This window comes from Sus scrofa, chromosome 8, assembly GCF_054392235.1.
Source record: "Sus scrofa isolate SSC_HxYL_T2T_F1_AM1 chromosome 8, Sscrofa_HxYL_maternal_Yorkshire_Landrace_v2.0, whole genome shotgun sequence".
Classification (NCBI taxonomy): Eukaryota; Metazoa; Chordata; class Mammalia; order Artiodactyla; family Suidae; genus Sus; species Sus scrofa.
In genome coordinates this window covers 11,331,211-11,358,960 of record NC_139390.1, presented here as the reverse complement: position 1 = coordinate 11,358,960, position 27,750 = coordinate 11,331,211, and the positions used below count along the sequence as shown (strand labels likewise).

General features: G+C 44.8%; 1 protein-coding gene across 3 annotated transcripts in view; it reads left to right on the top strand.

Annotated features, from left to right (window-relative positions):
• Window positions 1-7,184: 7,184 nt before the first annotated feature.
• The window catches only part of TAPT1 (transmembrane anterior posterior transformation 1), a 55,246-nt gene continuing 34,680 nt past the window's right edge, over window positions 7,185-27,750 (top strand). For 2 of the 3 annotated variants that reach the window (XM_005666539.4, XM_084971601.1), the window contains exons 1-2: window positions 7,185-12,341; window positions 22,901-23,031. In XM_005666539.4, coding sequence (XP_005666596.2) covers window positions 11,495-12,341; window positions 22,901-23,031 — 978 coding nt within the window. In that variant the 5' untranslated portion in view covers window positions 7,185-11,494. The remainder of the gene's footprint in view (window positions 12,342-22,900; window positions 23,032-27,750) is intronic. The other variant, XM_084971602.1, reaches the window with a different exon arrangement.

Sequence of the window (27,750 nt, the reverse complement as noted above, 5' to 3'; positions counted from 1 at the left end):
CTTAACCATGCCCAAGCCCCTCTCCTGTTAAAAAGAAATAAATAAACCAAGTCAACGAATAAGCAAACAAGCTTCCCTTCTTACAGCCAGAGTTGGCTGGACATGTTTTAGTGTGTGTGCTACCTGCCCTCTGCAGTATCCAAACATCATCGACCACCACCCTCCCGTGATAACGCCCTCCTGTGACCTTCTTCCTGCTTCTTGCCTCTCCTTCATGGACTCCTTGTCCTCTGGCCATGTCTTTTTGGAATGTTGGTGCTGCCCTAGTTTTTTCCTGGGTGCTCTTCTCTCCTTCTGTGTACCCTCCTGAGAGACGTCACCCATTGCTTTGTCCTCAACATCCAGATGCAAATGACTCCCAAATCTGTATTTGACCCTGGTTTCTCTCCAAATCACCATACCTGTATACATATCCTATTTTCTGGACACCTTCCCTTGGCTGTCAGTGGGCTGAAATACGTCTTTTTTTTTTTTTTTTTTTTTTTTTTTAAGCCATGCCTGCAGCATGCAAAACTTCCCAGGCCTGGGATCAAACCCACACCACAACAGTGACAATGCTGGATCCTTAACCTACTGAACTGCCAGAGGACTCCTTTAAAAAAAAAAATTTATATGTATATATATGCCAGTTTGATTCTGTCATTGGGAGGCAGTTTGAGTTTAAGGACCAAAATGAAATTGACAAGGGCCAAAATGATGCAGAGTAAATTTTGCTATAGTTGAAAAGCCGACTTGAGGGTCCCGTATCATTGCTAAATTTAAAAACTGCAAAAATTGTTTCAGAAAATATTGGGCTTGGTTAAAAGAGAAAAGTAAAAGACAGTGAACAATAACAATAACAACAACCAAAAAAACAGCAAATGGTGAAAAATTATATTGCCTACAGGTTAACGAAAAATCAAAAAGATCTGATTAAAGTTTACATGCATAAAGTTTGACAGGGTAGAAACTGTGGACCTAGAAGGAAACTTGCCATAGAAAAAAGCTATAATCCATAAAAATTTGACAAAGATGAAGAAAAAGAAGTTGAAAAAAAATCAAGCCTTCCTTGTACAAGGAAGAAAGACTTTATCCTGATGGAAATCATGTTGGTAAAACAAAAACGAAAGTGGAAACAACCAGGAAGAAACAGTTTTACTACACTGTTTTGGAAAATGGACCAAGGAATTCAATTGCCTCAGTGGAGTTCATCCTGGAATAAATCTTTGCCACAGAATTCATCAGTTTTGATATCATCCTAACAGAAATATTTACATTCCAGGACAAAAAAAGCCACAAAACCAAACAACAAAACCATCAGGGTCCAAATACACAGGCGTTAAGATGATGGAGTCAAAATGTGCCACACTCCCCAATGGGTACTTCAAACCCCAGCTTCCAAGCTGGACTTACTTTTCTTTCCCCACCTAACATCCCAAACCACTTCTCTGCTTCCTCTCCCTGACTTCCCTCCTACCTTTTCCCCACCACGACATCAGATCACAGCCTGCCTTTTCCAGCTCCTGAATATCTCAGCGTGTTTTCATCACTCCATTCCCACAGTGATTCCTGCTCTGAAGGCCACCGTCACCTCTGGGCAACAGTCTCATAACTGGTCACGCTGGTCCCCTTGACTGTCTCAAACCACCTCACACACAGCCAAGGAAGTTCTTCCTGAAACGCTAATCTGATGATTCGTTCTTTAAAGTTTCCTCCTGCCCCATGCCTGGCTTGCAGGGACCCTCGTGGCGACTGCTTCTCCAGCCTCAACCTCACGGCCTCTGCCCCGTGATGGTTCAGTGTCTTGGACTTGCCATCTTCTCTCTGGCTCAAGAGCACCCCACATGCTTCCCCTTCCACCCCAAGTCCTGCTGCCTTCATCCAACCCCAAGAATCCCTGTGCTTGTGAATTCCTAGTCATCCTTCAAGAATTATATTGCAATTGGAGTTCCTGCTGTGGCGCAATGGGGATTGGCAGCATCTCTGGGATTGGGAGTGTCTCTGGGACACAGGTTCGATCCCCAGCCCATTGGAGTGGGTAAAAGGATCCTGTGTTGCTATAGCTGCAGCGTAGGTCACAACTGCAGCTTGGATTTGATCCCTGGCCAGGGTGGCCAAGAAAAAAAAAATATATTGCAATTGTCTGTTTTCTTATCTCTTTCAATAAATTATAACATTCTCAGGACAGGATCACGCCTTATTCACCATTATATTCTCAGTACCTAGTGACTAATGTGTAATCGGACCTGTGTATTTGTTAAATAGGTGGACGGATCATATTTAATCTTCACAGCAACCCTGCACAGCAGGCATTACTGCCTTTACTTAAAGAAGCACAAAGAAATTAGGTAACTTGCCCAAGTTCCCACAGAAAGTAAGTAGCAGTTAAGATTAAATGTAAAACAGTTTAACTATAAAGTGCATGTTCTTTTTACTTCACCATGCAGTGTCTTTTAGACACAACCAAAATGCAAACATGGAGATACAATTCCTACAGCTCTGGCAGTTGAGAGGCAACAATGCATTAAAAAATAACAACATAGTGCAGTCATGCAGCTGTAGGTGCATAGTCAATTGGCATATGCAGAAAAGAGACGGGCCATGGGGGAAAAGGAGGTTAGGAGAGATGTGAGGGGGGATATTCCAACTAGGGTTTAAAGGATGAGTAAGAGTTTGACCAGCAAAGTTGGGAAATGAACCCTGGGCAGATGTAGAAAATGAGTTTAGTTTTCTCATCCATCAGTTGCTGCATCAGAATAACCTTAAGAAATTAATATTCTCTCTGAGCGTAGTTCAGATGACCAAGCAACTCACGCCAATATTTTGCCAGTTCAAAACACTGAAGTGATTAAATGTACAACAGTGTAAGTGCCAGTGGAGATGATTTCTCAGAAGCCTCGAGCATTATGCTGGAAGCGCCTTTCCTGGTTGCTGCCAGAGTCCCCAGGCAGGCCATTACGAACATATTTCTCTGTGTCGTCTACCTCATCAACCTGTTCTGCTGTGTTCCAAGTGCTAATTAAGATTGTATGCTGACTGCCAAAGCGAAAGTGCTTATATTAAAACAATAAGTGTCTAAATTAAATGGCTCGAAACAGTCTGATTCCAAGTTGACATACAGTTCTCATCCTGCCCCATAATTGGGGGGGGGGGGAGGGGGCTGAGACTGAGACATAAATTTTAATAATTATTCAAAATAATCTAGAACTTTAAAGTTTTCAGAAAAGCAGCTTCCAAGCCATCATCCCATTTTGCCCTTTCGATAGATGAAATGATTTGATGTGGGATTTTGAGGTGAAATGTGATATTCTAGATGTGAAGAAGGTATTGTTTACCATTAAAAATGTATCTGTGATTTCCTGTTAAAAACCCACTCCTTCGCCCTATAGCCAAAAAAATTTTTTATAAGAGGTTTGTTCTACAAACATTAGACTGAGATCAATTTTCAGAAAAAAAAAATTTGATGTTGGTAAACCTTGGATGTTGAGAATAAGGCTTAGTAAGGGGTAAATGCCCCATAAACAAAGACTGACTTTCTGATTGTTCTGCTTAATAGCTGGGTAGGAGTGCAAGCAAATCTCAGTATATAGGAGGCTCAAAAACACGAGGAATTATTCTTCAACTTGTCAAGAAGGCCCGAGGTAGTGTTAGCAACATGTTAACCCCCTAATCCCTCATCCCCCTTCCAGACATCTCGCCCCTATTCCTCTGTCTGGTCAATGCTCTGCCTCTCCCACCGTTTGTTCCCTGTGTTTAGCCCTGGAAAGCTTAACTCGGTCCTGAAGCTCTACTCAAACACGATGCATCTCCCTAACTCTCTGACTCAGCACATGCTGCTCCATCTGCCTGAGGGTCCTGTTAGTTACCTCCTTCAACCGGTTTTCTACCCGGCGAACACATCTTCCAGGACCTGTTCAAATGCCGCTTCCTTCTGAGCTGTCCCCCTTGGAACCACGGCACGTCATCCCTTCCTCTACTGCGACATTGATCACACGGCATCCTAATTACTTGCGGACAGGAAACACGTCTCATTTATTTTTATTATTCTAGGGTTTTGTATAGTTACCTGACACATAAAAAACATTCAATGAATGTGTGCTGAATAAAAAACACTTAAGTCTGTTGAGGGTAAGCAATTTAGGATAAACCTTATAATTTGGAATAGGGAACTTGAGTTCATCAGAAGAAAAATAATAGTACAAGTCAACATTTAACTTCATCCTCAAGTACCCTCATAAGGTACCTAAAATCTCGTAATTCTAGAACCCGCAGACAACCTTTCCCATCCTCTGCTGGGCAGATCAGGGAACTAAGGGCCAGAGCTTATCATGATGAGTAAGTGGCAGCACAGAATCCTGACCCAGACCTCCTGGCTCCAAATTGATTGCTTTCTCATTTAATCTGCTGTCTCTCTATCTGAAGACCTTTTCCAGCCTACTGCCATCTCCTGATATTACATTGTAGCGTTTAGTCCCAAACAAATATGTTACACACTTTGGCACAGAAGCAAAAAAAAAAAAAAAAAAAAAATTCCGACTCTGTTGAGAAAACCATCCGTTAGCTAGAAATAAATGTTTGCATGGGTGAATCCACCTGTGTGTTTATCCAAGTCCCTTAAGAGTTAACGGACGCAGCCTTTCTGAAAATTTAGTTAAAAAAATTACAGACTTAGAAGAAAAAAACCCTTGCCAATACATTATTTTAAAAAATACATCCTTACAGGAATTCCCACTGTGGCACAGCGGAAATGAATCCAACTAGGAACCATGAGGTTGTGGGTTTGATCCCTGGCCTCGCTCAGTGGGTTAAGGATCTGGCGCTGGTGTTGCCGTTGCCAAGTGAGGATCTTGCGTTGCTGTGGCTGTGGTGCAGGCTGGCAGCTGTAGCTCCGATTTGACCCCTGGCCTGGGAACCTCCATATGCAGTGGGTACAGCCCTAAAAAAAAAAAAAAAAGAAGAAAAAAGAAAGAAAAAAAAATCCTTAGAATACTTACAAATACAGAGATTATTTGCTTTCAAAGGAGAAGCCAATTATATTACTTCCCATAAAACAGAACACTGTCTATAAAATACTAGCGAAGAGACCATATCATACCAATTAGGTTTTCTCTATGGGACGTTATTAAAATGTTAGAGGCAAATAAATGGCAGAAGATTTAGTGTGAACATTAAGTTGCCCAAACTCAGTAGAATCAACATATTTTTGAAACTAATTACTTAATACAAGATTGATTTTATTGTCTGCATTAAGATAAACTAGAAACTGTGAAAGAGTAGAACAAGCTTATAAAAATCAAATCAAATTGCACGAGACCTGATATTGTCCAGAAAGAGGATATCGAGCTAACCATGTCAGATCATAAGTTCCAGTATAATAAAAATAAAAATTAAAGATTTTTAAATGGTTTGCAGCACTGGAAATGAATTTTTATTTATACACTTGGTGTTATTACAGAGCTAAGTAGATGGATAAAAGGTCAAAGTAAAGTGACGATAAATAACAATCAGCACCAGATTTAGCCTCAGTTTCCTTAGCAATCAAATATTTATGTGCGAGTTATCCATTCCGTATTTGTAAACCCAGCGTATATCTGCCATCGGTGGGCATATGCTCAAGGGAATGTGAATTAATGTTAGTATCAGCTTAGGCTAAGCATAATTAGAAGGATAAAACTGTCCCAAGAAAAATAATGTTTGCTAAAGCCACAATACATGTTTTCTTTTTATTGCTATTTTGAAAAATTAGCCACAGTACTTTTCTCCTCCATGAAACTGTACACTTAAGTTATAGTATTCGTTAAGCATCCATATGGAAGATAAGAAGGAAAAGTTGTTTACTATTTGAAATTGATACTAAATTAGAAAATGTCAGAAACAACAAAAGAATTTTACGTATCAACATCAACTGACAATACTGAAAAGACAAGGAGACTATAACAAATGCTTATAAAAGAGCAATTTGAAAATCCAAGGCCTTGAACTCAAATTTCTAAAATCTGGACAGCAGAAATTAAAAAAAAAAGAGGGGGTTTATTTTAGGAATCTGAAAATCTATCAGGCATTTGCAATACACTTGGGTATCAAAGACAAAAGAGAGATGAATACTTAGGTCTATACAAGAAGAGAGAAAATTTAAACACATTTTTTTGAGACCCAGGGAGTACATTCACTTTTAACTACTGCTGAAACAATAAGGAGAAATAGAAAAAATATTAGAATGGAAACACTGAGTCATGAGCAGAATGGAAGCTAATTACAAGGGTAAGAGTGCATGATCACAGCCGAGAAAGACTCAAAGGGCATAGAAGTAAAGAGGAATATTACTTCGTTATTTTAAGGCCAGAAAGTGCAGCTAGAAACAGCAGAAGTAAAAAGTTATCCTAAATCACATGTAAAAGCTTCTGACCACAAACTACTACCTGATAAGTAGCTAGAAGGAGCAATAAAGAACAAGCCACCAAGGAATAATGAAAACAGGAGAATAAAAAATACTGAAAGGCAAAATCCAAAAGGGCTAGCGACATGAATCAAATGATAAAATCTTTTCTACCACATGCATCCTAAAACCACAGCCCTTGCTAGTGGGAATTACAATGAAGGATTTTGACAGCTATCAGCAAATTCACTGGAAAATCTGAGTTCAGTATACAAATGGATTCTTGCTAATTAACTGACTGAATGATTAAGACCATTCTAAACAGGGCACTTTTTTTTTTTTTTTTTTTTTTTTTTTTAATGAGGATGATGAGAAATAAACAATGGTCTTTCTCCTCAAAGACAGAAGTCTGGACTGGAAAGCTTGCTAAGCCATCACCATGGTCTTGGTATTTTGGAATTTTCAAGAAATTGAAAATTAATATAGGAGTTTCCGTCATGGCACAGTGGAAAAAAATCCGACTAGGAACAATGAGGTTTCAGGTTTGATCTCTGGCCTCCCTCAGTGGGTTAAGGATCCTGCATTGCCGTGAGCTGTGGTGTAGGTCACAGACGAGGCTCAGATCTGGCGTTGCTATGGCTCTGGCAAAGACCGGCAGCAACAGCTCAGATTCGACCCCTAGCCTGGGAACCTCCATATGCTGCAGGTTCAGCCCTAAAAAGACAAAAAAGACAAAAATAAAAATAAAATTAAATTAAATTAACATGAGACAAATCTTTTATCTGATCATGAATAAAAAGCCAATTAGCCAATACAGCATGGATTTATGTTCATACACTTTTATTACATAAACAGAACCTACTTTTTGGTCTTCGGAACAGAATATCTTTTATATAATAGCTCTTATAACAAAATACAATTTTAAATAGGTCTTGTTCAAAATGGTTTCAGTCCTACATTTTTGTGCCAGAGAAGTGCTTTTAGAAATAAGATTTTGCTCATGATCATTTTAGTTAAGTTGTAACAGGTACATTAGAATCAAAGGCACATTATTCAATTTGTGCTACATCTTTCAGAAACAAACTGAGTTGATGTCCTTTAAAAACCCATGGAATAAAGCCCAGACAGGATAAAACATAATAAGTATCAGTCCAAAAATCATTGTTGAAGATAGAAAAAATCATTACTGAAACGCAGAGGGTCAATAAACTCACATAAATTTACTGCAAAGACTTGCTCTGGGCTCCACAGTATATTTTATTTCTTTAGAACATCAGTTGCAAAGCTGTTCAGATTAAAAAAAAATCAATTCATAGTTTTCTCTTTGAAGACAATGGTGAATGAATTAAATGCAGCACCACATTTTGTGAAGTGGACACATGGTGTTTATGGGTTAGAAAACGGAAGTCATGTACTGCTGAAATAAATTTTCAACTGAGGAATACAGAATTCATTTAAACTGTACTCTATTCAGTGGTTGAATCTATACCACCACAATTAACAGTACCACAGTAATCATGTCAAATACTGTTTTTGTGCTGTGAAATGCCATCTTCCAGGGGTGTCTTAGACTTAGGCATACATGGGTCTAATATGGGAAATTGGTAAAAAATACTCAGAAACACAGGGTCCTGGGGTGAGGAATGGAAAGTGCAGCAGGAACCATCAATTCTCCTCATGCAAAGGGATGAAGATCTCATGCATCAAACTTTAATTTTATGCAGGGTGGCTAAACAACAAGACCCTACTGTATAGCACAGGGGAATATATCCAATCTCCTGTGATGGACCATCATGGAAAATAATATGAAAAAGAATATCAATTGCATAACTGAATGACATTGCTGTACTGCAGAAATTAACACAGCATTGTATGTCGACTATCTCAGTAAAGTTTTTTAAGAAGAAAAGGATAAAAGAACTAATGCATCAGTCATAAAGGAGGTACATCAAAGATGACACATCTTTGATGAGTTATCAATAAAGTTACTATGTTTGAATTCCCTAAATTCAAATTGTAGAGCCAATTATCAAGCCATTCTGTAATTAAGGATTTCACAGTTTTCTACAAATCTTCATAGTATAGGCAAATATCTCGATTTTTTTTAACCAAAGGTCCAAGAATCCGAAAAGGGTTTGTAAGGGTTTTATCACAAGGCTCTGGAAGAAGCCATCAGGGTATTCTAGTGGAGAAAATGAAGGATAGAGAGGTCACAGGTGTGACCTTAGGTCAAAAGACGCTGTCATTGGAGAGTTAGGGGGTCCAGCCCTTCTCTCAATCAGGGTTCTTTTGAAAAGTACCTGATGTCTTTGTTACTCAGGAAAAGTATATTATTTAAACATAGTTAATTTATGTATATATATAAATATATACGTATAAATATATATTTTCAAACATATTTTAGGGAGCAATATACTAGAAATGCTATCAAGAGATCAACTGCTTTGTAGTTGAAAACCTACTGTCTAAACAAAAGGAAGCAGTCAAAGTTAGCACTAAGGAGGAAGAAGGAAATCATTTTTTTCAGCTCCTACTATAGCATGGGTATTGCCACACTGACCAGTGAAAGACACTGAGAACCAGAGTTTATAGGCTTCAGAAGATAATTTTTGGAGCTTGAATCCATGATTCATACACAGTGGGTTCGAGGTGATTTGTTGAGTCACAAAATCACAATTATTAAATCTTGAGTTACTAAAATATGTAATGATGTGATTTAGTTTTTAATTATATACACTACTCATTCAATTTTCAGTCTTTTTAAAAATGCCAGTTTGTGTTTTGCTATTTTCAAAATACAATAGCTACAAAATAGATGCTACCACAACGTAAAGAATATTCAATTTCTTTAACTAAGAATATGTGTAGCAATTTTACAAACTCTTAATTGAATTTATATAATCAGTTATTACATATATAACAAAATAATTTGTATACATATACCACGTAAGAAAAGTTTAACTCACTGAATTTTTTTCTTCTGTATTGTTTACATGAGACTCTTCTTAGTTTCTCATTCTTGCTCATCGCTTTCCTCTACTGAAACTATTTCCACCAATGAATTATTTCTTTCACTAGCAGCTAGTACAGTGACACTTAACACAGTTTGCTGAATTAATGTTTCAAGTTCAATCCCTTAGCTGACTGTCATCAAAATCCTGTTTTTATCTTAAAACCTAACTCAGAATCTTATCTGATATCTCTTTAATCATGAGGATTGTCATATTTTTTAACTACTCGTTTTCTTTTCTAAAGGTGGCATTATAAATCTAAGTTTATATTTTCATTTTACAACTGACATAAAGAACATTACGATATTTTAAGCTCTATTTATTTTCCTCAGAGAACTGTTGGTTCTATTTCCAAAGATTATTTGTAACTTAACATTTTGATGATTTAGAATACATTTGTGATAGAACCCTTTCCTGGATTCTGGATTAATTTGCAGTAATTACTCTAATTGAATTAAAGAAAAGAGCTTTCCATATATAATAAGAGACTCGATTATCTAACATTGATAATTGATTAATTATCAATACCTAGACAAGGGAAGAATAGGGTTAATTGAAAAAAATTATTTATATTAATGTTTGTTTCAAAAATGCTTTTTTTTAGTACATTTGACTTCATCATGGGTCGGTTTGAAACTGCGGTTTCACGGAGTGTCAGATAAAATAACGTAGCTCCAATGAGAAGACCTAACGGGTGAAAAGCCACAAGACTTTCAGCTTTCCCATTTCTGCTTTGCTCCTCTGCTGTAACACCCTCAAATGCTGGCCTGGACACAGTGCTCCAGCCCTCTCTTTGCTATTTTAAAGAACAGGTACTGACTTTGGAACACTGTGCTCTTCTCAGGCCCATACAGAAAATGAGAGAAATCCATTCCTACAACTGGCTGCCTTAGCAAACAATTTTAAATGCCTTCCCTTCCAGCTCCTGTTGAGTTAAAAGCAGGGGCCATAAGCCAATAAATGTGGTGAGACAGAAAGTAATTGGGAACTGACATAAACAAGCAATAAAATCCTACTTCCTCCGGGACAATCAGTAAATAATGGGAGGGTTTTATGCTACAAAAGATCAGAGAATAATAGAATTGAGCTGCAAGGGATCTTAAAGGCCATAACATTTTCAGTGCCTTTTGATTCTCAAGATGATTGTGACAATTTGACCAGAGCATTTGTATTTGAGTGATTAAGACTCAGTTTTGTCCAAATATAACCAAAAAAGATGATTTCATAGTCACAGGAATATTTAGAAAAGTAATCCTCAGAACTGTTCCACCCTACGAAGAGGGACAAGGATGTTCCAAAAGCGTCAGTTTCTCCTTTCAAACGTCAGTTCCCGGTCTGGGGGCCTTTTTGGTCCATCTTGGGCCCTGGTCTCCGCCTCTTAGGCTGCTCTCAGCCTGTTAGGTGGCTGCCTTCCGCATAGTGCCGCAAACAGCCCACTCTGTTTTGAGTTTGCTGGGAGTGTGCAACCAGTTAGGTACCTGCTAGTGACAACAGAACGCTCAAGGTTTCTGATGAAACAACACCGGGTCAGTTTTGCTCTGCCCAACCCATTTATATCTGGCTCTCAAGTTGAGGTCTAAGGAAATTCCCAGGCATCATAAAGTTAAGGGAAGAATTCCAGCTTTCCTTCTGCTCATCAAAGGGTACCAGAGGCACAGGTGAAGTTGGTAGACGAGAAGTCGACCTGTCAAAGTTTCCCTAAATGGAGCGCCCGGCTCCTTTCCCCAACCCCCTGGCATCTTCACTCCCACGAGCCCTGCGGCCGCCGTGGTCTCCACACTGCGCTCGGTGCGGAGTCACACGCCAGAGCTGCAAAAGACGGTCGTCAGTAAAGCAGTCGCGGCAGGTGATGGAGCAAGGGCACCGCGGCGGCCACCGCGGCGGCGGCCAAGAGCCGTCTCCTAACCTTAATGCCCTTAATGCCGAAAGACAGTTTAGTATGTTCCCGGGCGCGGAAATCGTATAAAGCACCAAAGCACCTCGCTCCTCGGGCTGAGCCCTGGGCCCGTCGCGTCCCCTTCGCGCCCCCACCTGTTGGGCAGCATCCCCGGGCTCCTTCGGGCCCAAGTGCTTTGGAAACTGTCAACGGAAATCCAGAGGCCAGGGAATGTGACGGGCGATCGTAACTATGCAGAAGACATGGAGCCCAAGTAGCGGACCTATGGGGCCGGGCCTCGCGGGGGTCGGGGATCTGGAGCCCGGCCCTCAGCGCCGCGGCCGCGCAAGCGATGCCAAGACCGGGCGGGCGGCGCCGGCGCACTCCGGGCACCGAGCCTGCAAAAGGAGCCCGGTGCGAGCGACCGGCCACCTCGCAGACGGCGGGCAGCGGGCGCAGAGGCCGCCGCCCCGAGGCTCCTCGGCCGACCCTCCGCCCGTCGCCGCCGCCACGCTCGGCCCGCTCCCGCCGGGCCCCCGACCCGAGCCCCGGAGGCGCTCGCTCTCCCCGGCCGCGCGGCCCGGCGGCATGGAGTCCGGCGCGGGGTCCCGGGCGGCGGACCCCGGCGCGGCGCGAGAAGCCATCGCGCGTCACGGCGAGGGCAGGAAGAAGATGGCGGCGGCCGTGGCGGCGGCGGCGGCAGCGGCGGCCTCGCACGCGCCGCTGACGCCAATGGCGCGCGCCGGCCGGCGGGCCGCGGATGGCGGCGGCAGCGGCAGCGGCAGCGGCGGCGGCCCGGGCTCCGGCGAGGGGCGGGGCGAGGCGGGAAGGGGGCCGGCCGGAGGCGGAGGCCGGGCTGGAGGCTGGCGGGAGGCGGTAGGGACGGTTTGTTGTGCTCGGAACATGGCGGGCGTCGGCGACGCGGCCGCCCCGGGAGAAGGCGGCGGTGGCGGCGTGGACGGCCCGGAGCGGGACGGCCGGGGCGAGGCGGAGCAGCCGGGCGGCGGCGGTCACGGGCCCCCGCCGGCGCCTCAGCACACCGAGACGCTGGGCTTCTACGAGAGCGACCGGCGGCGGGAGCGGCGCCGCAGCCGCGCAGGTGAGGCGAGCGGGCGGCGCTAGGCCGCGGCGAGGGCGCGGAGGGCGGCGGGGGGCGCCGGGGGAACTCCCGGCCGCGAGCTCCGCGGCCGCCGCCGCTGCCTCCGGGGCCGCCGGGCTGTGGGCGCGCGGACCCGCCGCGGCTGCCGCGGGTCCCGCGGCTCCGCGGCGGCTGACAGCTCCCAGGGCGGGTCCGCGCGCCGCGCCGGGGCCCCCACCGCACAGGCTGGGCCAGGTGCGTCCGAGAGCTGGGGCTGCGGCCCGGGAGTTGCTTCCTGGGTCACTTGACTGCTTTTAAAAAGTCTTTTATTAAAAAACACAACAAAACGCCTAGGGTGTTCTCCCGTGCTCGAGAACGTTGGCGAGCATCTCGCACGTCTCCGGGAGCTCAAAACGGAGAAGCTCACGGCTGATGTCTTCATTATCGACGTGCCAAGGTGACTTTTGTTCTGTGTTTTAAGCAAACTTGAGCACGACAGACCTGTTAACGTGCCCTCCACACAGGTGTTCCTCGCAGCTGACAGTGTGATGATAATGGCCGTGAAGTACAGTACTTTTGCCCAGGACATAAATATTTCGTATTCCTGCAGATGTTACCTGTGAACTTTTCCTAAACTGAAACTTAAGCCACTTTAAAAATTAAGGGGGGGGGGACGCTGCGTAAGATGCACTTGTGAATCATACTTCTAATGATCGGTTTTAGGCGTATTGTTATATTTCTTTCAGCTTATAGGAGTTTATTTTTGCTTTTAGAAGAAATGTTAAAGTTGCATTTTTAGTCATGTTGCAGTTGTATATTAGGCTTATAAAAAGGGAAGACTTTAAGATGTCTGGTTCATTGACTGTAGAGTCATTACAGCATTTTAATTCTGGGATAGCTTTGAATTTTGAACAGCAACGGACCTGAAACGCCAGTAAATTTCTTCCCATTAAAAAATTGCATCTGGTGCACCGTAGGAGCTGTATTAGCCGTTGTTTCCTGCGGTTCATGCAAATAAATGTTGAAGTCCTAAGGTTTCCTGCACTGACGGTTGTACTTTGGTATTGAAAATGTGGGTGTGCTTAAGTGCCTTGAGGCTGATCAGGTGAGGTCCTGATTATCAGAACCAAAGTAGGTTAGATTTTGAAGAGGACTTTAACTTTGAAAAATTAAGTACAGACTGTGCCTTGTTTTGTCTTTTTCATTGAACCACTTAAAAATTCTCAACTTTGTTTGATTAAGTTGTCTGTTAAACACTTGCTTGGGCGAGTGTTTACTTTCTGAATTGGCAGGATCCAAGTTAGACCAAGTATTAAATCTCTCAGCTGTCTACTTACTTAGACTTGAAAATTAAAAGCACTCTGATGCAAAGAGAAACACAAGTGGCCAGGTTGCACTATGATTTCTTTGGAATATTTCTGAGTTTCAGGAAAGCTAACATCTTTAAAAGGCCTTTTGTTGTTGTCGTTTGCATGTGCAGAGAATGAAGTCGTTAGGAGCCTTTTGCTGAGCACAGATGTCGGGCCCCAGGAGTAACCCTTAGCACCCCTCCCGTGGCCTTTCCGGCCCCGGGTATGGATGCCTGGTTCGGTGGACTCCGTAGACCTCACGCTGCGTGCCTTCTTCGTCAGCGTGGGTTACTGAGTGTGCTTTATTTAACATGTTTGAAGCTGGACTTTTTAAACCCGGAGGTGCAGAAAGTCATTATCGGGCCATGCGTCCAGCTTTAGTTGTTGGGCTAGTCCTTATTGATTCCCCAGTTGCGTCAGTCATGAGTGGGGAGAGAGCACAGCAGCAGCTCTTGGGGAGCCGTACTCAGGTGAGGATCCCAGGCATATGTCAGCTGGAGTCACCAGCCAGTGTCGGGTCTGGGCCTCCATGTGAGCCCCTTGTCTGTTCCTGGGGCCGGGGTGGGGGGCCTGTCTCTTCTCTGCTCGATACCCACACCTCTTGCCACTGCGGGTACCAGCCCTCCCCTCTGATGCCGCACTGGTCGGGGCATCCTCACTGGAGATGAGAATTCTTTCAACCATTCTTCAACACCCTGGGCTGCTGAGCGGCTTCTGCCTCCCCCCGACTCTCCAGCATCGCTCCCTTCCACTGCCCTGTGACCTTTCCTTCCTCTTCCTGTCCAGAATTTAGGAAACTTCACTGGCGGCTGGCCTGGGCCAGAGGGCCTTGGCGTGGCACCACCTAGCGTCATGTGAGAAGCACTGCTTCCTGAATCCCTGCTGCGCTTTAGGTGTGACTTGTCCACTTTTTATATTCTGGTGCTGCTCCTGACACCCTAGTCTTCCCTCAGTCCCTCGCCAACTTAGGGCAACCTTTATCTTTCCTTCTGAAAGTCATAATCTTAATGTCTTGGTGGCCTTAAGCATCAGTTACTTCCAAAGTGGCCCTCATCAGTTCTCCCAACGAACTTTGGGCTCTTATCATGTAGATGTTCGTTGATTTGTGCGAGTCGCTCAGGACCCCATACCCGAATACACAGATTAGGTGATTATCCAAACTCTATTAGTCCAAGTAAAATAATTCAAAACATAGTGTTTAAGGTGCCTGCGTTTGTTTTATACCTGTCCTTGTTGGCTTATAGAATATGTATGAATGTTAGATTGTATATATACAGCTGCATATGCCTTATCCATGTATCTCCATCAAGGGTGAGCTTTCTTTTTGTTTCTCTTTTCAAACTCTTCTCATTGCTTGGTTTTCTCAACGCCCTCTTGGCCCGGCGGCAGGCTGACTTTGCTCAGGTGCTAGTGCCTAAACCTTAGCGTAGTTAGAAGCGGACGTCCCCTCATCATTCCTGATTTCCTTCTCCCTCCTGATGGCCCTTGTGTTTTCCACCGCCACCTTAATGTGGTCACCTGTCTTGGACGCCGCGTATGGGGTCATCAAAAACTGCAGATTCGTCTTTTTCTGTCTTTTCTTCTGACTCTTAGAAATACAGCCAGCTTCTATTGTCCTTTCTGACATGAGACCAGATAGTAAGTGCACATTATTATGTTTCTGTGTTTGTTCCCCACTTCACTCGTCTGTAGAAGGTCAAAGGGGGGGAGAGTTTCTGTAAAGCCATTTGGGAATCTAGGTCCAGCAAGTCAACTTTGGACTCAGGATTAGGCAATGTGTTCTTGGCTTGGTTCGGTTGTTGAGTTGCTTTGTAGGCTCTAGGCTTGCCTAATCCATTTGGCTCTGTTTCATATCTCTACTCCTCAGTAGTTTAGTATCTGAAGTATCGAAGTTGGCTCTAGCGACTGGAGACTTCACAGTAAGACTAGGGGTGAAATAAGTAAAACGCCTACCCACGGTGAGGGTGAAACCATACCTGTAGTATGCAGGAGCTGGAGTATGCATGGGGGTGCATTATTGCTTGTAAAACAAAGAAGCTCGAAGTCAGGAATGGGGGAATAGTGTGGTTTCCGATGCCACTTTTCATTTTTTTCATTTTTAAGTGGTGACTCTTCACCGCTAGGGCTTGAACTTGTTATCCGTCCCTTCCGCTTCTCTTCTGTCTCTACGCATTTTAGCCCTCTTGCTTTATCTCCATAAGAGAATGAACAGAGGCCAGAAGAGGGACTAAAACCCAGAAAAGCCACCTGATCTCCTTTTTAGCAGTTCCCACGAAAGATTTCAAGTGGGACAAAAGTTTTATCTGTTCACATTCCCTATGTCCTGTTAATTGTGTAATTGAAAATTTAAGTTCTTCCTACAGATAACATATTTTTATTAAAATATGTTTTCATTTACCCAGTCTCCATCCTCTGTAGGATACCGTACCTAGTTATCCATATGGCCCCAAACTTATCCTGATGGATGATTAAAGGCTGTGATTCTGAGAAGTATGCTGTGGAGTAGATTAATTTCTCATTTACAAAGGAAAATAAGATAATTGTAAAATCACCTGAGAAATTGTCCCTGAGTCAGATGAAGTAAAAGTGGCTTTTTCTGTTCTGACAAACTATTCCTGTCCTTTAAAAATTCCCACCTGCTTTACTTAACTGGTACCTGTGAACGAGTAATGAAAAGTTATTTATCTTGAACTCTGAGAGGCTCGATATCTTGGCTTTTTTAAAAATGTTAAACTTCAACCTAGTTTATTCTCAAATTCAGACCCGGCAGCTCGTTCGTGGCTCACTGTGGGGACTACTTGAGTAAAAGAGGTCTTTGGAAGGCTGTGTCACACTGACTGTCAGATTAGGGATATTCTGTTCCCATTTTAGTCCTTGACTGTTTGTAACCATGTGACCTTGGAAAAAGACACTACATTTTTTGTATCTGTTTTCCATCTATTAATTTTTGAATATGCTACCTGCTCTTTACCTCCCTAAATGAGACTATTTATACATAGTTCAAGGGCCTTAAAAGCTTGAATGATATCTTTATTATATTTGACCTAAGAAAGCAAAATTGCCGTTGTTTTGATTCCTACTTGGCCTTGTACAAGGGTGTGCAATATTATTATTATTTGTGTAATAAACTTAGAATTAATATTTTAGTGTAACTTTAGTAAAGTCTATTAAAGTTTTACATTAAGACTGGAGATTTGCATGTTTCGTAGTATTTTCCTAACAGTTAACCAATACAACTTTCCAATTTTTTTTAACGCTCAGTGCTATTTTCAGAAAGATATATTTAAACATATTACAGAACATGTAAATGTATTTATGATTACTCATTACTTTGAATTAATACTTTTTTGTTCTGGGCACTTATGTCTAAAACAAGCTTTCTAAGGAGATAATTAAACATAATATTTCTTCGTTTAAGGATGAGGAAGAAGCAATTTATACTGTATTTTTTCTCAATTTAAGATACTGGATCACCAGGCAATTCTGTGGTAGATGAATATTGATTAAAAATACTCTGGAGGAATTGATTTGGATTTATGACTGGTATTATTTTCCTAGTATTAAATACTCACAGTTGGCAAGACATACTTATTTGAATGTAGAAGGTCCTTTTTATATTATAATTAAATAGGAAAATACTTCTGTTTTTCAAAGACTTACTGAATGATATTTCTTCTTGGTGAGGACTGGATAAAATTAGTTGGCATATGAAAAGTTCAGACAGTATTCAGAAAATAAACGGCTGGATTGTTTTATTTTGGAAAATAATTCGCCCTTAAACGATAAAGACAGATGTTTGACATAACAAATGAAAGCGACTCCTGCTCAGAAGGAGTGAAATGCTCACCACGGTGTAGAAAAAGTTAAGTACACTCAGCTAGCCCCGTTCTTAAAAAGAGTGGCCCCCGCAGGTCAAAGAGCAGCAGAAGCCTTCCTAAATAATTAGCCAGGCACTGGTCCCAGAATCCCAGGCCAAGTGAGTTCAGGTAAGTCTGCAGAATGCGGGAGAACAACGTTTAAAACAACAGCAACAACCAGCAAAAGCCCTGAAGGCCAGCTAGGGTTTGGAACAGAAGGCTGGGTAGCAACCTGCAGATTATGTCCTGGCCTGGAAACGGTGAGGGCCAGACAGAGCGGCAAGGCTACCTTAGCTCCGGCGAAGGGCAGCAGAATCCCCCTCCCCGGTGTGGGTCCCAGGGCTCCTCCTGACAGGTTAAAGCCACATCAGGGCTCGGTCATCGTCTCTCAATGATGGTCAGGCAGGTGGGTGATGAGTATGGTCCCGCGAGAGTGCACTGGACGTGGAGCGCAGTCAGATCTCAGCTGTCATCACAGGCTGCCCTTGGCTTTTCAGTGACATTGGACAAGACACCTAACCTCTGTGAGCTTTGGATTCTTTCATTTGCAAAATGTGGACGCTCTCTTTCGCTCTGAGAGTTGTGAGAATTTTATGAACCTCTGCACAGTACCTGGCGTTCAGGGGGAGGATCCTACGCCCTTAAGCTGGACCTTTCTCCAGGAGGGGAGGAGGAGAAGTAACGCTTTCCAGATAATTTCACCCCGTGAAGCTTGGTTCTTTTGCTGGTATTGCTTTAAAGTTTCTTTTAAGACCATTCCCCAGGCCAGGGGCACGGTGTTGATTGGAGGCAAACACTGCCCTTGCATTCAGAACTCACTGGGGGCAGGAAGATGAGGATGTGTGGTGCTTGCCTCCAGAAGGCTCAGGTCCTGGTGAGGGAGCCGATCAGTGAAACCGTCAACAGCGTAAAACTTCATAGAAGTAAACCCAGGTCGCAGCAGGAGCACAGAAAGTAGGGCTTTCCCAGTTTTCCGGAACACAGCGGCTTCTTTACAGAAGCACTTGAGAAATGATAGACAAAATAGTCTTGTGCCAGAAGGCTCATGCTAGAGGGATAGACTGCTTGATTTTGAAAGGGGGCTCTACCATTTGCTGCCTCTGTGACCTGGAGACCTCCTCACTTCTCCGTGCCTTGGTGTCCTCATCTCTAAAATGGGCATGGAGATAGAACTTGTCTCATAGTTATGAGAGCTGTGCACTCAAACATGTTTTATCATTTGATTTTTTTTTAAGTGTTTACTTTTAAATTTTCCATTGGGGAATCTAAGTAGATGTTTATAACAAAACTTCTTGCATTTCTGGAGGTAAAATCCTAATAACACTTTTCCATATTTATAATAGTGTTGAAACGCTTTCATGGCTTTATATTATATAACTTGTTTATAGAACATCAATCATTTAGCTTATATAGTTTGTTAAATATGCTTATTTGACGTGTTGCCTTTTATCCATGGAAACAAGATTGCAGAAATAGCAACAATAAACGTTAGGTAACGACCAGACCAGAATTGGTGAAGAGTATATAGATGGTGTGAAATTACTAGTACGTAGTTGCAGACATGGTGTCTCGCTTTGCAGTTTTCATTCCCCTTCATGCAAACCCTCCCACAGCCCCTCCACATCCCTTGAGGAAGGCAGGCAGTAACCGGTGTCTCACAACTGCTCCGAGCCTCGGGTTCCTCCTCTGAAATGGAGATCTGCGGGGCGAGCAGGTCACAGGACTGATGGGTAGGGCTGCTGCCAGAACCCCCTTCTGATTGCTCGTCTCGTGCTCTTCTTGTGTCATAGCAAAACTCTCATTATGGTGAAAGCTCGCTCATCTGCGCGAGGCCACCGTTGTGGGGGAGAATTTTCTAAGTGAACAAGGGTACAGCCATCTCAACCTTTTGATTTAATTTGCCTTTTAAAATTGTGTGATAGCCTGTTTATCTTGTTCCCACTCTGAGATTCTGGTGAGCTCCCCAGCTTCCCGCCCCGCACTTACTGTGGACAGTGCACCCCAGGTACGCACTGGCGCCTGTCTTCCTAGGGGCACAAGGGCAGGAACCTCTTGGGTGACCTTTGCAATCACTTGGACACACATCTCCAGTGGTTGCTGCGTCCAGTAGACACCAGATGCTTGACATCAGCATCCTGCTCCCCATCTCCGCAGAAGCACGTCTCAGTCTTCTCCAGAATCTGCTACCCTGTGCTTTTGCCACTGCCAACTTCTGAGTGTGTGTTTCTCTGCCACGCCCTCCTCTGGTTTTCCTGCCTCTGCTCTGCACATTCTGTCAGCAAGCACCTGTTAGCACCTTTTCTGTGCTGTGCCCAAGGATGCAAAGGTAAAGGAGAAAACCAGATGAGCACAGAAGAAAACGCCTGTCCCATGGCTCAGGGAAGCCCTGGAGCCGAGTAGGGGAAGGGACGGCTTCTGCCTGGAGAAGCCGGGGAGTCTTCCCTGAGCAGGTGAGGTCTGCGTGTCTTCGCCTGTGGGAACCGGAAGGGGTTATCAGGCCAAGGAACAGCGTGAGCCGACTGACACGTTTGCCAGGAGGGCAAGTGGTCTAACTAGAGAACTGTGACCTCGAGCTTCAGGGGAGGCAGGTGTGGGGTGCGTCTGAAGAGGGAGCCATGGCCAGGGGCCAAGTGGGAAGGGGTCAGGTTGCCACTGCCAGGGTGAGGACTCACCTGGAGGTCCCAAGAGCCGCCAGGGGGTTCCCATAGCTGGCCTGTGAGCGTGCTGACCTGCGGTCAGGCCAGGTGAGGCTGAGGGGAGCAAGGATGGGCCGAGGAGCGCTGGTCAGGAGGCCCTTGCAGTGACCTGGAGAGGACGAGGACCAACGCGAGTGGAGTGCAGGAGGAAGAGGGCACAGTCAGTAAACGTGTCGAGGAAGAGTCATTAGGTTTGCGGAGAGGATCGAGGGGGGTGTCAGAATTGGCCCTAGGCTTCTAGTGTAGAACTGCCTTTGCTGGTCAGGGCTGCAGGGGAGGGGTGGGGTTGGGGGGAAGATGTGGAATTTGGGTTTGCAGGCTAAAGGTGCCTTGGGGACTTGCAGGTGGAATTGCCTGCAAGGGGGTTGTAAGTACGGGTCCAGGCCCAAGAGTCAGAGTTGAAAGTATGCTGACCTTAGGATTTAGGTGACCGTCTTGACCGAGGAGAATATGTACAGGAAAAAAAGACGAAGAGAAAAGAGGGGTGGCTGCTGACACATCGCAGACTCCAGCCTTAAAGGATGGCCGTGCTTCGATGTAGTGCATAGAGCACAGAACCAGCAAACACTTAGGGGACAGGTGGAGGAGGAGGAGCCCCCAAGAGCCTCGGGTCCGAAAGGGTGATTCCGAGAGCGGAGCACCGTGGTGGGGGCGGCAGGCAGGACGGCGGAGCCGCGGGCACAGGCTACTCAGGGAGTCGGTGGAGTGACCTTTGGGGCTCATGACTCAGCTCCCAGGCGTCAGTGAAAATTGGTGTAAGTGCAGTTTCTTCTGCTTTCTGAATGTCTTGTTGCTTCCCAGTTTTCACATGAAAGAATTGATATTTATAGATATTAGCTCATTAGAACAGCCTCTTCTTTCTAATTGGAAGACTGAACTGAGTATAATTGTTTAGTCTTTCTTTTTGGTGTTGGCTCATCTCGTTTGCAGCTCAGAAGCCCCTTTTTCTCTTCTTCAAACGGCAGATCTTGTCCTGGATCTAGCCAGCCAACAACACCTTAGGAAGTTCCTAAGCAGGAGGTTTGGTTCTACTGAGGCCTTTCATCAGAACGTCTGGTGAACACGGCTTCACCGGTTCACACGCCGAGGGCTCTGCACTCGTAGCGCGCTGCCTGTGCCACAGGTGGAGGTTGGCTTTTCTCTCCCTCTGACTCCGTCTCTAGACAGCTCTCATGGTATCACCCCCTCTATGAACCGGTTATGAATCTCGTAGTCAAAGAAATGTGTATATGTGTGTCATTTTTTTTTGAAGATATAACTCCTGTTCATGAGCAAGGACTTCACATGATGCTCAAAGAACTAGCGCTCTGTCCCAGGGCCAGAGGCAGTCGCTGTTTTAGGCCCACGGAAATAGTAAGACTGCTGCTGAGTCTTCCTGAGGGCCTTTCGGGGGTATTTTTGACTCTTCCCTCATCCCTGCAGGCTCGTGTCACATAAGATGTAACTCCCCAGGTCAATACGCAGACGTGAGAGCAGCCTCCCTTGTCGTTTTTTGGAGGGAATACCAGCGCTGTGTGTGGTAACAGGACCGCAAAACCAGCGCAGAGCAAAGAGGATGGTTTGAAACCACTGGTGTCCTGAGTTGTAGAAGAGAGGTTGGCCTCCTGGAGAGGGAGAGCAAGAAGGTGTTTGAAGTCGGAGGGACGGAGGTCAGAGGTAGCGGCTGTCAGAGAAGGGTTACGGGCCGGGATAACTGGGGTCAGACATCAGCAGCCTTAGAGTCTCCAGTCTGCCAGGTGGAGGAGCCGAGTCCCGGTGCTCAGCCTCCCTGGCCTTTCTTGAGACGAGATGACTGTGAGTAACTTTGCACTGGGGAACAGAGGAAACGGGGCAAACCCAAGGAGAGGGGGGGCTTTCAGATCAGGTTGAGGTTCTCTTGTATGGCTTACGATTGTCATCGTTTTGGGAAGCCTTCAGAGGGAAATGGCTTTATTTAGACACATGTAGGATCTCTGAGGCTGAAGAAGAAGGAGGAATTTCCCCCAGTGTCCGTGTCCTTCACCCAGGATAGTTCCCAGGCTGAAGCAACTCCTGTTAGGTGACTTTGCTCCCCCACCCTTTTTGTTTGTTTGTTTGTCTTTTTAAGGCCGCCCCCATGGCATATGGAGGTTCCCAGGCTAGGGGTCCAGTCAGAGCCGTAGCCGCCGGCCTTCACCACAGCCACAGCAACACGGGATCTGAGCCCCGTCTGCGACCTACACCACAATGCACGGCAACGCAGGAGTCTTAACCTGCGTGTGAAGCCAGGGATCGAACCCACGTCCTCATGGATACTAGCCGGGGTGACTTGGCTCCCTTTTGACTGTGTGCGTGTCCACTGTCTGTGTGCTTGATACCTACTCTTTTTACCGGCTTTCACCTCTCCATCAGTCCCGATTCTCTGTCACCTGTAAGACCTGGGACTAGACTCTCACAAAACACTTTTCTGACTGTTCTGGCTCCTAATAATTGTCCCTTTTATATTCCTGTGACATTTTTAGTTTGTATCACTCAGGACAGCAATTTTCTCAACAGTCTTTGATGGTGTGTGTGTGTGTGCAGTTCAGGTCTGGGCACAGAAATATTACCCTGTTTTGTCCTCTTGTTGTTTTACCTGTATATTACCCGTGGCCCAAGCTAGCATGTAAGTTCCTTGATAAATACTGTTCTTTTTTGTTTTGTGCATTTTTTTTTCCTAGAGCTTTCCTTGTTGAGGTTCCTCAGTGCTGAACTAACAAGAGGGTACTTCCTTGAACATAACGAGGCCAAGTATACAGAAAGAAGAGAAAGAGTATACACTTGTTTGCGAATACCAAGAGAATTGGAAAAGGTACTTTTTTTTTTTATTACCAGATGTCATTTTGAAAATTATGTCAACATGTTAATTCTATATTTTTGAAAAATTGTGAACAACTGGAGTTTTTAAAACATCGGAAATAATGTGATCATTAATAATTAAGTATATTGGGAGAATAGGAATTCCCGTACAGAGTCTTTAAAAAGTGTCTTTTCAGTGTAAGATCCAATGATTTATAACTTTGCTGCCTATTAAATTTGCCGTATTTCCGTGTGTGTCCCATCCAGATAACTTTTTCCAAGGAATTCCTCTCCACTTATTCCTTTAGCTCTTTCCAGTTTTTTTTTACTAGAAGCAGTTTTTTCCATTGGGCATGATATAAATGATCTAATCTCATCCTTTTGTAGCGTTGCAGTTTCTCAGAAAGCCATCATATTTAAAAACGTAAAAGACAGTCCCTTCAAAGTCAAAGGCAGTTTGTTTCACTTTCATCACAGAAAGCATCACAGCATGAGCTGAACGTAGTAACAGCAGCACCAAATGTTTCCGCATCGCACTCCCTGGATTGTGTCTCAGGCCATCAAGATCCGTCAGATACGAGACAGAGGCCACTCTTTCCCTCTGTGTTGCTTGAGTTGATGAGTCTGAGAGCAATTCAGAAATTGCTTATAAGAAGCAAAGAATGAAGATACAATTCAGTGTCAGCTATGTTGTAACAAGTTTTCATACTTTTAGAGGAACATAAAACTTGTCATGTTCCAATCGCTTCCCTAAGATCGTACCTTCTGTCAGCGTCGATGTGGAAGAGTTTTGTTGGTTTGCTTTCCGAGGGTGTTGTGACAGCAGGGGCTGGGCAAGACGGTGAAGAGGAAGGGCGCTCAAGGCTGGGCTGGCGTTCGTGTGTTTCCCACAGTCCGTCAGTCTGGTGGAAGGAAGAGAGTCAGATGTGGGAGGCGGTTGGAGGGATGTTGTCATAGGGCGGTTCTTGGTGGCGTAGCAGGTGCGGAAGCTTCTGGAGGCTCTGTATCGGGGTGGGAGAGGGAGCTGGGGCGCAAGCTTGCCTTTCAGACAGTGAAATGGTTTGTGGCCTTGGGCCAAGATCATTAACCATGCTTAGCTCTTACCATAGTGCTGCTTTTCTGGGGAGTCCTAGGGTTCAGTGGAGGAGCCAGAGCTGGAGGTGAGGGAGGTGGAGGTGTGTGGGGGGGGCGCTCCCTGCAGCCACCCTCCACCCCCCACTCCCACGCAGTGCAGCCACCCCTTTATTTTGTGTGGTGAACTTGCTTTAAGATTTTGTCCAAGGAGTTCCCATCGTGGCGCAGTGGTTAACGAATCCGACTAGGAACCATGAGGTTGCAGGTTCGGTCCTTGCCCTTGCTCAGTGGGTTAATGATCCCGTGTTGCCGTGAGCTGTGGTGTAGGTTGCAGGCGCGGCTCGGATTCCGCGTTGCTGTGCCTCTGGCGTAGGCCAGTGGCTACAGCTCCTATTCGACCCCTAGCCTGGGAAGCTCCATATGCTGCGGGAGCAGCCCAAAGAAATAGCAAAAAAAAAAGACAAAAAAAAAAGGATTTTGTCCAAGGGGAACTAGGGGGTAATGTTTCTTCTACTTGCAAAGAAAAATAATAACGTAGTAAGTATCTTTCTTAAGACACTTTAACCTGCTTTTCAAAGCCCCCTTGTTTCTTCCAGTGATAAGCCAGGGGTCGGAAGTGCTGCTAGAGACATGGGGACACTGCTAGAGACATGGCTTCTGCAGCCTGGACACTCCTACGGACAGTACTGCCTCCTTCTCCCACTTGTCTGAGCAGTTCTGGACTCCCCCCACCCCCCACCCCTTTTTTTGGCCACACCTGTGGCATATGGAAGTTCCCCAGCCAGGGATTGAACCCATGCCACAGCAGCGACCTCAGCTGCTTCAGTGGCAGTGCTGGACCCTTCACCTGCTGCACTACAGGGAAACTTCTGGACTCCCATTTCGCTCTGGGAGAGCCCAGAGGAATTTGCCTGTATCCACAGGCAGACGATATGGACACACGCAGGGGGCTGCTTCAAAACCAGAGGTGTCTGACCCCTTTTATTACCCGCCCTGTGGCAGAAACAGTGCTCGGTGCCAGCATCCCCTCATAATTCTGTCGCCTCATCAGAGGCCTGTTAACACACCCATCCTTCTTCCTTCTTTCTTAGCAGCGTTGAAATAACCAGCAAGTTTCTGGATGGATTTCTCACAGAAATTTGTTAGCATTTTGTGTTTGTTATTTTGAGTATTAAATTGTCTTCTGGGGGAGTTCCCATCGTGGCACAGTGGTGAATGAATCCGACTAGGAACCATGAGGTTGCAGGTTTGATCCCTGGCCTTGCTCAGTGGTAACATTAAGGATCTGGCATTACCGTGAGCTGTGGCGTAAGCCGCATACGCAGCTCGGATCTCACGTTGCTGTGGCTCTGGTGTAGGCTGGCGGCTACAGCTCTGATTAGACCCCTAGCCTGGGAACCTCCATATGCCATGGGAGCGGCCCTAGAAAAGGCAAAAAGACCAAAAAAAAAAATGAAATTGTCTTCTGGGGAGAAATTCCTACAGGTCTTCATGAGACTTCAGTATAAACCAGTGTTTTTCTTTTTTTTTTTTTTGTCTTTTTTTGCCTTTTCTAGAGCCGCTCCCAAGGCATGTGGAGGTTCCCAGGCTAGGGGTCTAATCAGAGCTGTACCCACTGGCCTAGACCAGAGCCACAGCAACGTGGGATCCGAGCCGCGTCTGCGACCTACACCACAGCTCACGGCAATGCAGGATCCTTAACCCCCTGAGCAAGGCTAGGGATCAAACCTGCAACCTCATGGTTCCTAGTCGATTTGTTAACCACTGCACCACAACGGGAACTCCCATAAACCAGTGTTTTTCAAACTGTGGTCCCATGTGGGACGTTGTAATCAGGAATTTTTTTTTTAAGAAAAGAATAGAAAAAGGATCAGATTGCATTCATTGCCTGTACTAAGCGGAAGTATTTTTTTCTTGAAATCTGAGTTTCGTGTGTACATGTGTAAATGCATAATGTCAGAGAAGTTAACCCTGCTCATGCACAACTGTGATTGTCTCCTAATCCCGTTTCCTATGAGAGAGGCTTTTAGCTTTAGGCCTATTTAGGAAATTTTGGTTTAGTCTCTTAGAACAACACTTCAGAAGTTTTATTGCTTAAAATGTATGGATATCATCTTTTTCAATACAGAGCAATTTCTTCTTCTAAGACTAGGTGAACCGTGGAGGAAAGCAGAGTTAGATTTCAGTTTAATTCCAGAGTTCAGTCTCTGTCCTAGCAGCATAAATTCACTCCAGTAGCTCTGAGACCTTTCTTTGATATGAGGGGGTCCCACCTGAGCTTTTACAGTAAGAGTTGAAGGGTTATCTGGACATTCATGCCAATCTCACTTATTTGTTTAATGGTTTCCTCTGTATTCACATTGTTTATTCTAGTGTATAGTCCCGTATTCATTTTTGTTGATGTTGTTCTTGACTTGGGGGCTATGCTATGATATTTCGCCTATAACCTTTTCAGCAAGAGAAACTTGATTATTAAAGAGCATTTTGCATCTTCAGGGGTTGCAGATACTATAAAATATGGAATTAATGCATATGCTCTGAAGTTAGGAGAAAGGTCAACAGTATCTCTTATCAAATCTATTTAAGGGTTGTGGGAAAAAAAAAACAGGGTTTTCTGTTTAATATTGTCAGTGGGTAAGAAGCATGTTATACTTGACATTTAATAAAGGCGAATTGCTTATATATTTAAAATAGTATTCCCAATCATTAGCCCTTTTTTTTTTTTTTTTTTTTTAACATTTGAACTTCTCAGTCTAATGAAAGGGCACGAAATTGTGGAGTATTTTGTTGGCTTTGGGGTCATGTTTCTTCTGTTCCTCCACAAATCCCTTTTCCCCTTTGCTCACACCCCCCCTTGGCTTCTGTCTTCCACCTGCTGCTAAAATCTGCGTGGTCGGCTTTGTCAGCTTCGGGGCTGTGTTTTTTCTTTTCCATTCAGCCAAGGAGACTGAACTTTGCTTTCTCTGTGTCCTGAACTGAAAGCCAGGATGGCTAAGTGGTTAAGGGCCTGACCTGCCTAGATTTTAATCTTGGCTCCACAGGTTATTAACCACGAGTCCTTGACCAATCACTTCGGCCCCTGTGCCTCAGTTTTCTTATCCGCATGTTAATTATATGGTACGCGTTTGTAAATCTTTTACAAACCTCACTTGAGCAAGTTGGGAGTGCCCTGCCCTGAGAGAACAAGAGACATTTTCAGAGGATTCTTGTCCCCAGGTTGCATTCAGTGGATGTCTGGTTTGCAGGAGGAGTGGCTGTCATCTGGGGCCAACCAGGTGACTGGGAGAGGACGGGTTTTGAAGGTTCCCCTGCATCCCGCTTTTATCTCCTGTGATGCTTTTCATCTTCCTGCTTCGCTTGCTAATCAACTTGACGTTTCTAGGCCTGCAAGGGGCAGGATGTTCTGACTCTCTGCCTTCTTGGCTTGCTGACCTCAGGTACGAAGAGCCTTTAGGGAAAGCTCCTTTCTTCCCTTTTTCTTTCTAGTCGGGCTGTTTTAGGCTAAAGCTTTTCCCTTCCATCAGAATTTAGCTGATGGCCATTGAGATAACCACCCTGACATTTTCTGCCAGGCCCTCAAGCCTGGCCTCAGCCAGCGCATGGCTGGAGCTTACAGTTAGGAGAGACACTGGGCCCTTGAACCAGATGCCTGGTGGAA